This window comes from Alexandromys fortis, unplaced genomic scaffold (assembly GCF_014885135.2).
Source record: "Alexandromys fortis isolate MF-2015 unplaced genomic scaffold, M_Fortis_MF-2015_v1.1 scaffold_53, whole genome shotgun sequence".
NCBI classification, from domain to species: domain Eukaryota; kingdom Metazoa; phylum Chordata; class Mammalia; order Rodentia; family Cricetidae; genus Alexandromys; species Alexandromys fortis.
In genome coordinates, this window is record NW_026067939.1 from 9374482 (window position 1) to 9384093 (window position 9612).

The window sequence follows — 9612 nt, forward strand, 5'->3', positions numbered from 1 at the left end:
AGACCCGACAGCTCTGCTGGAGCAGAGACGCCATGCTCAGCTCTCCCAGGCAGCTGCAACCCACGATGGACTTAGGCTAGAATCTTTCCGGTAAGCGCACCTTGGGGTGCTTACACACATCATTAGAAATGGGCTAGTCCAGGTGCGAGAATTAGCCTGTAAGGGCTAGAGTTCATGGGTCAAGCAGTTCTTTAAATGAATACAGTTTGTGTGTTGTTATTTCGGGCATGAGCTAGCCAAGCAGCTAGGGTGTTGGGGACGCAGCCCTGCCGCTTCATATTCCAACATTAAAACTTGATTGTCTGAGTGGTCTTTCCCATGGTGTTGAACTCTGAAATAATAGGACATGGGAAATAAGAAAAATGAAGAACTTCATGATGCAGTTTCCATAAGTTCTTCATCCATAATGGTATGGGACATTGCTGTGATGAAGAAGCATTCAGATCACCAACAACTGTATAAGGAAGCCCTCATGCTTGATCTGCAATCCCATCAAATTTATTCATTCCCCGAGCAGGGATTAGTTGCAACTGTAATTGTCTGACATTGGGACCCCATGTGAACAATACAGACGTCTGTTCAGGTAGCTCCAGGAATCGTAAATGTGGTATCTTCAAAAATAGTGCATAAAAGATTAACACCATGTTGACTACATGAAAGGAACAGGGGTGATACAGATCTCCATCATAAGTAAGAAACCACTTTTATACTTGCTGAGAAAACTACTGAGTTTTAGAAAACATGTGGAAGGACAACTTTTTTTCTACAATAAAAATTATATTTTGGGGCAAGGGCTGGAAAGGACAGTCAAATATCTTTAAGCCGAAGCTAACATACTAATAGGAAGTATTTTTCTATGTTAAAAAAGGGCCAAAATATATTTTGACTACCGATACAATAACTCAGATAACCAGTAGCAGCAGAAAGGATGCCAAAGGGTCTTTTATACAACTGTGATGATTTGAGGGATGACTCACTGCTATGTCTATGCAATTGTGAAAGTAGACATGTTAAAAGAAAAATCAAAATTAGTGCTCAAGGGGGTAGGCTTCTAGAAGATCCTCACATTTCACTGAGCTGTTCCCAATACAATCCTCCCACAAACCACTTGCTTGCCCCAAGCTCCACAGCAGATCACCTGGTGAGGCCGGGTTCCTCCTTCCCCACTCTCAAGTCCAGCAGATCTTCTCCTCCAGCCTTCCTTTGGAAGGCCCCGGTTACAACAGGTGAATCCATGCAAAATCCCAGACAGCCCTGCCAGAGAAGCAAGTAGGATAGCTAAGGTCGATATCAAGCTTCAGATCTTCACTTTCCCTTGTCTCCTCCAAATGAAAGCCCAGCAGCCTCATCCACAGGTCTGTAGTAGACCACCTCCTGTGACCTCTCCTTACTCTCTACCTCTGTTTCCAGGAGATTAAGCAGTTCATTTTAGAACATCCTGCATTCCTTCCTCTTTTTGGAGATTATGAACCACCTCAACCCCACCCCAGCTATCAGCCAATCCCATTCTTAATTAGTTCTCAGCCACTCAGGTGGTAGCACACACCTTTAGTCCCAGCACTTGGAAGGAAGCTGAGGGTGGTTCTTAGTGAGTTCAAGGCCAGCCTGGTCTACAAGACCTAGATCCAGAATAGGCTCCAAAGCCACAGAAAAACTCTGTCTCGAAAAACCAAGACAAACAAACAAAAAACAAAACAAACAAACAAAAAAAATAGTTCTCAATACAAATTCTAATCAGAAAACTCCAGTAGCCATGCCTGGCATGAACCCAGAACAATGCCCTATCAGGCTATACACAGCAAACACACTCCCCTAAGAATGAGAGAAGACAACTGAAATCAATGAATAAAACGTAAATCCAACAAATATAAGACCGCATATTAGCACAAAGAATGACAATAATCGCTAACGCAGATTCCAAGACTCCAGGATTAAAAACGTAATCAATAACAGACAGAAAAAAACATGTCTTCTATGGAGCCTATCAATCTTATTACTGTAGACCCTGAGAAATGCAACATCTTTGAAGCACAGGGGAAGGGCCTTCATGATGATGTCTTTATGAATATGATAGAGATCCTCAAAGAGCAATGAATAAGCCTCTTGAAAAAAATCTATGAAAAGGCAAATAAGCAGTTGAAGGAAATAATAAAACAATGCAAGGCATTGATGTATAAATGAACTCAAATAAGAAAACCCAAACTTAAGGAAATATGAAAATGAAAGTTTTAGGATTATAAATAAGAGGCTCAGAGGCATGTGTCACCAAGAGATTACAAGAGATGGAAAAGAAAATCACAGGCATTGAAGACAAGATAGAAGTATATATACCTCTCTTAAACAAAATGTTAAATATAAAAACTTCCTTTGATAAGCCAGCCCTTAGGTGGGTGGAGTAGACAGAAGAGAATGCTGGGAGAAAGAAGCCGTGATTCTCCCACTCCAGACAGATGCAGGTTAAGATCTTTCCTGGTGAGCCAGCTCATGGTGCAACACAGAATATTAGAAATTGGTTAGATCAATAATAAGACCTAGCCAATAAGAGGTTAAAACTAATGGGCCAAGCAGTGTTTAAAAGAAAAAAATCTTCCAAGCACAAAACAGAGAGGAAATCTGTAACATTACAAAAGATAAAAATCTATGAATAATAGGAATAAAGGAGGAGGGGAGGAGGTGGAAAATTGTTATTATTATTATTAAAAATTTTCACCTCCTCCAATCCTCCCATTTCCCTCCGACTCCCCCCACTCCCCCTTCCCCTTGCTCTCTAGTTCTAAGAGCAGTCAGGGAGCCCTGCCTTTTGGAAAGTCCAAGCCTCCCCCCTCCATCCAGGTCTAGAAAGGTGTGCATCCAAACAGACTAGGATCCCAAAAAGGCAGTACATGCAGTAGAATCAAAATCCGGTGTCATTATCATTGGCTTCTCAGTCTGCCTTGAGGTCTCTTTTTAAAAATGTACTGGAACTAAAACAAATATTATATCCACTTTATTTTATATCTTATTATTCCCCTTTGCATCAAGGAACTTTAGAAGCTGCCATTACTCAGTATTCAAAAACAATTCACAGGAAAAAGCACCATAATTTTAAGTGCATTGATGATGGCCTTGCTGACATGGCCATAGAGAATATTCTCTTTTGATGTAATTATCAAATATAATTACATAAGAAACATTCGTCAGCTTAAACCCAATAGTTTTCTGTTCTAAGGTAAGTTTCATTGACATAAATTTACCCATTACCAGTGTGGTCTGCAATATAGATGTGTGTTTGACATACAATATGGCATCTGGAAGAAAAGGATCTGCCACTTTTACCATCGCGAATCCTTATGAGTTTCCCAGCTTGAAAATATTTGAGCCGCTAATAATCTCCAACACCTGGACACGTTAGTCACTCAGTTGTTTGATTTATTCTGGGTACAAAGTGGAGAAGGAACGATCTGTTATACATCCTTCACCCATGGAAGTGTAGAGACATGTTGCTTGTCAAGAAAATCTTCCTCATCCTCATCTGTACCATAATCACCTAGTGACAGCAAAGACTGCCTTTCGGTATTTCTTCCAGAAGTGCTGTAAATGCACGAGAAGATCAGTACACAGCATAGGGCACCAAGTTTCAGCTTCCATTTGTCTTACAATTAAGACTACCTACACTGAAGCCATCGAAAGCAGGCTGAATGGGAGAGTAAGTTTTCATGCACCTAGGATATACTCAGTCTCCTCATAATGAGAAATTCTCATTATCTCCCCACTTGCAGGAAACCAAACTACAACTGTCGCAAAGGGAGAGACTATTTATGGGCTCCAGTAGTGCTCTTCCCTCATGATTTAGAAGAAACTTCTAAAACCTGCAGAGCCTCAGGGTCATCATTAAGAACATTCATCATGATATTGGCTGCTTAAAAGAATCCCAATGAATAGACATTCAGATAAATCACTCCCTTGTGTACAGTAAATTAAAACTATATGGATAGTCACTAAGATCAACCAAAGCCAAAATTCAATGACACTAATTACTTGCCTGTTTTTGGTTCTTGTTCGATTTGTTTTGTTTTGTATTTTATCTGTAGAAAGATGTGGACTGCCCAAAGTTCTAACACGTGAGTGTCTGTGGTTTAGAAACAAACATAGCTTGTGAGAACAAAATCCTCTGTATTACTCAAATAATTGGGTCCAAAGTTACTAGGATTTCCAGCCCATGTATGCCATCAAGTGTGAAAATGTTCATCTTCTGATAGACATGACATCTTTACAGACAATTTTATTAAATCCAAAGCAGGCTCAAATTAACAATTCCTTACTCACCTGTGAACCAGCTGGGACAAGGCTACAAGGGCTGTCAGGTGGTTATTGTGTGATCCTTTTAGTTGTACATCCTGCATTATATCATGCATCCCTCTGTATTTTTAGTATTAAATTTCTTTTGTGAAATGATTATGACAACACATATAGATTTAGTTGGGTTTTAATAACATTTTACGGGAAAAACTACTTCTATGCTACTCATTTTTAAAGTGTTATTTATATTGACATGCAAAAAGTTCAGGAGCTCAGGCAAAGCTTTTCTCTTTCAGAAAGACATAGTTACACACTCTTAATTCCCTTAGAGTTGAGCATTAGAATGCAAGCCAATCCTAGGGGCTTATATTTAAAGGATCTTTATTTTGAATTTATTTTCTTATTTTAAAAGAAAGTCCTCCTTCAAAACTGCCAGTGCCAAACTCATTGCTTTGTTGAACATGTGTCAAGTTGACTTCTATATCTTTTTAAAGTGATTCCCATTTGCAATGAGCAGTAAAGTTATGCAAATTGAAATTCCAGAGTCAATTTTAAAGGGAAAACTTCTCAATCAATATTCTAGTCTTTAATCTTTACATTGGGTAAGATTCTATTAATGTGAACTATGGAGATGTATTATACTAATTAATTCAAGCAAGACAACTTTTTTTCAATATAATCCTGGGGGGAGGGGTTATTGCCTTTGTCCCCTTTTAATGACCCACACTACATAGCAATGTCTTTCAATTAAAGTAACAATTTTATAAGTCTTTTACTAAATCACAATACTAGGTCAGCACAAGTTCCAAACAAATAAAATAAAAACGGTTATAAATTTCACACATTTGAGCAAATATTCTTATATAGTAAAGAAAACTGAGCTCATCTAAGCTATTATGTGCCATCTTCCTGTAGGAAGGTCTAGGCTTACTTACCTCATCTCAGTTTCACAGTTGTCCTCATCACAAGGCATCTCCGGGAGTTCGTCGGACATCTGATTGAAATTCAGAGAATAGCGGGTGAAGGCTGGTAGCTCTTCTGAGGGTAGACTCTGAGGTTTTTCTGAAGGATCTGAAACATGTGTTTCCATATATCACTAGCACGTACATCCAAGAAACATGTGAATATCGTGTGGTGCTGGGATTTACCCAGGATGAATGACAAACAGCACACAAAGATGGTCAGCACAGACTTGCTGCCTCCCATCCATTTCTCAATGCTTGGCAGGGGGTGAGATTCCAGGGAGTCCAGGGGAAGGGGTACAGTGCTTGGTTAACATGTGGAAAACCCTGGGGCCAATAACTAACCCCAAAAGGAAAGAAAAGAAAAAGGAAGGAGGGAAAAGAGAAAGGGAAATAAACAAAGGCGTGGTGTCAAGTTACCACAATGATAATGATTTTTGAAATATACGTGCTTCTGGTGAATTATGCCAAATAGCCTGACCATTCACAAAATTCAAAATGAAATGAAGTAATCCCTTGTAACAGGAGATCATTGTGCAGTTTGTAAATTTGCCTGCACCTTAGATTCTTTATTATTTATGTGCTTGTTTGTTCTGCAATACTCTTTTTTTTTTTTTTGGCTTCTTAGTGTTAGGTGATCTTTTGTATTTGAAGGAGGGAGAGGAGTAGATAAATCTGAAGTCATCTTTATACAAACTTTTACTTGAAATACAACATGGAAATAAATATTTCTATGAGAGATCTCAATTCATTCTTTCTTACATTGATGTAACTTAGTGTCTAGGTAGGCTAGGTTGACTCATTATATAGCAAAGGATCACCTTGACTTCACAAGCTCTTATCTCTACCAGCTGCATGCTCTGTGGTTCCAGATGTGAGCCACTATGTACTGTTTATGAGGTAGTAGAGTTAGAATCCAGAGCTTTGTATAAGTTAGCACTCTACCAACTGAACTATATTCCAGCCCATTAAGCCATCTAAGTTACCATAACATATTATGATGATTTAGATCATCACCCTCAGTGGGTGCTGCTAGTCTTTTCCCTTTTATAAAAGTGTCAGATAATTAACTTCCTAGTTGGAAGGAATAAACACTAAACAAACAATATTCTAGCACTAGACTAAAAAATATTTAGCTTTTGAGAGTTAATAGTAACTTTCAGTTTTGGAGCAAAGAGATTTCCCCCACCGAAACTCAATTACATTGTTCCCACTGAAAGATAGACCTCAATATATTTACAGAATGAAACTTCCATAAAATTATTTAGCTCAGTGATTTTCAAATTACGATACACTTAGATAAATTAAGTTTGAGATTATGTTCTTCCCTCACAATCCCAAAGCAATCAGACAGAGTCACCTAATCTCATTTATATTTGAGGATTCTTGATAAGATTTACTATGAAACAAAACTCCTAAAAGTTTGTGTTATATTTAAAAGAAATACCACCACCTTCACTTGTGAAAATGAGAAAGGAGACACACACATGAAAATAGTCTTTCACTATACAATGATACTAGACCCAAGTTCCTTTAGCTCCAGCGGCTGTGCTACAATGTCTAACTCTTAGGTTTGAGCTCTTCTCTTCTCCCCCATTCGGCCTTTGAGCTGAAATGTTAAATGAAAGCCTCACATTGCACTACATGCCTAACTCCTGACACTAGAGAATTGAAGGAGGAGACAGGACCTGTCAATACTATAACAAGTAACTAAAAAAGAAAAAAAAAATTAATTTGGCAGAAAAAATACTTTAAGTTCTTGAAAATATACCACACAAATCTGTTGCCTACAAAAGAAATAACAAAACAAACTACTTTTACAACAACAAAACTAATGTCAAAGATCCAATATAACAAAGCAAATTAAATGGTCACTTATTGCTCAATTGGATCTTTTTCCAGAATAATAGTGAGTTCTAACAAAAGTGTCAGGACAGTAAGTACTGTTAATCATGTCCTGTGGAATAGAGAAGCATCTTCATCATGTTAACTGACTGACTCTGAGCACGGCAGCACACGTGTAAGAGGTTTTCTTGTTCATGAAGATAATACTGGCATGATTTTTGATAAAGTCACAATGTTTGTAACTAACTTTCAAATGAATCTTAAAAGTACAGAAACACAAAATGCATTCTCTCACTCTGTTCTCTCCCTCCCCCACCTTTCTTCCTTCCCTCTGCCTCTCTTTCATCCTCTCTTCTAACTCTCTTTCTCAGAAAGAACATACACATATAACTGAGTTTGCTCCATTTTTATTCTATTATTTTACAAATTTTCAAAAAGTTTGGAATTATTTCAGAAATTCTATCAAATATATCAAAGAAAAAGTGAAGCCGCTATCATTAGTAAACTGGTTTTTAAAATCCTTATAGAATTTAAGCTTCAGAAAAGCACACCAAACTGCCTTGTCCCATAGCCATACTGATAGATATCTTGAATATGGTGATGGATGGAGATAGAGACAGAGACCCACATCGGAGCACTGAACTGAGCTCCCAAGGTCCAGTTGAAGAGCAGAAGGAGGGGAGAAGATGAGCAAGGAAGTCAGGACCATGAGGGGCTGGTCCACCCACGGAGACAGTGTGGCTGATTTAATGGGAGCTCACCAAGGCCAACTAGACTGGGACTGAATGAGTATGTGATCAAACTGGACTCTCTGAATGTGGCTGACAATGGCTGACTGAGAAGCCAATGATAATGGCACTGGGGTTTGATTCTGATGCATGTACTGGCTTTTTGGGATCCTAGTCTGTTTTAATGCACACCTTCCTAGGCCTGGTTGGAGTGGGGAGGGCCTTGGACTTCCCACAGGGCAGGATACCCTGCCCTCTCTTAGGACTGGAGGAGGAGGGGGAGGGAGGAGCAGGAGAGAAATGGGAGTAGGGGAGGAGGTGGAAATTTTTAATGGTATTATTTATAAAGCAATAAAAAAGCACACCAAATACACGTGAAAATAAAAACCTTGCAAAGCAACCATGTTGACTATTCTTGGCTCTCAACTTGGCTGCATCTGGATTTAGCTAAAACTCAAGCAGCTGGGTGCACTTGTGAGGGATTTTCCTTGATTGGATCATTTGAGATAGGAATATCGACCTTAACTGAATCTGGGCCACACCTTCTGGTGACTGCCTATATAAAGGATATAAAAAAGAAAGCTCTCATTCTATGCCTGCTGGCCCTCATTCTCACTAGGAAGCCCATTTTTTCACTAGCATTAGAGCCTACTTCTTCTGAATGCTGGCATATTCTGAAGACCAGCTGAAACATTCAGTCTTGTAAACTGAACAATAATCAGATTTTTGGACTTTCTGTTGGTTTTCACTAGCATTAGAGCCTACTTCTTCTGAATGCTGGCATATTCTGAAGACCAGCTGAAACATTCAGTCTTGTAAACTGAACAATAATCAGATTTTTGGACTTTCTGTTGGAAGACAGCAACTGGGAGAAGCCCAGATAATAAAGTAACTGAAGGACATATTGGAAATACATAGTTAAAAGTGGATTCAACTAAAGGAAATAGGTTCCCAGCAGGAGAAGGCAGACTGTAACAGAAACCAATTCTAAGATACAAAAGCAGAATTTTTTCTTTCTGAAAATAAGGAATTTATTCTGTAGTCAGAAAGAAAGGCTGCCACTTTAAGAGTAGTGAAATAGAATCATCCTAGTCTTGTCACTGAGTGGCCAAGGATATGAGGTGAGATAGGCCATGGGCTTAAAGAAAGTATGATTACAATACAGTGTATGAAAAAATTAAAAAATGAATAAAACAGTTAAACAAAGGATGTTTAACATATTCTTTCAGGAACGAAGTGTGAGAAAGAAATGATGAGGTTGTAAAGTAAGACAGCATTGAATCATGTCACAGACAGGATCCAGAGCCAAGGAAGTGCCGGTTAAAAGAAGAGACAACATGTTACTATTCTAAGCTGATCAGTGTTTCAAGTATAACGTTCTCATGGGTTTCTAAAGTGGACCCACATCAGGTAACAGAGCCACATAGCCCTCTCTTTGGGGAAAAACAGCGAGACTATTAGGCTCAAACAACCAAAACTTCTAGTGGGAATACAGGGACTGAAGAGGGTGAGTGTCTGCTATTGTGCAAAGGAAAGGAAGTTCAGATCTATTAGCTACATACATTGAAGTGGTCAGTCATAAAAGACACAGTGTGCGGGCCAGCAAGGGGCATCTCCAGGTAGAGCTCTTGCTGAGCAAGCCTGGCTCCAAGGCTGAGCTGGGTCACCCATGTAAAGCTGCAGCCAGAGAAGTGGCTTTGCAAGGTTGTCCTTTGACCTCCACCCTTGTCATGACACACTCCCCCTCCCCCTTCTCTCCTCATCATTCTCCAGTCTGAGGGGCAGTCAGGGTTCCCTGC

At 39.2% G+C, this 9612-nt stretch overlaps 1 protein-coding gene across 1 annotated transcript in view; it reads right to left on the reverse strand.

Annotated features, from left to right (window-relative positions):
* Zbbx (zinc finger B-box domain containing) overlaps positions 1–9612 on the reverse strand; it is a 172250-nt gene that overhangs the window by 84955 nt on the left and 77683 nt on the right. The window contains exon 19 of the mRNA XM_050147566.1: positions 5214–5349. Within this exon, the coding sequence (XP_050003523.1) occupies positions 5214–5349 (136 nt within the window). The remainder of the gene's footprint in view (positions 1–5213; positions 5350–9612) is intronic.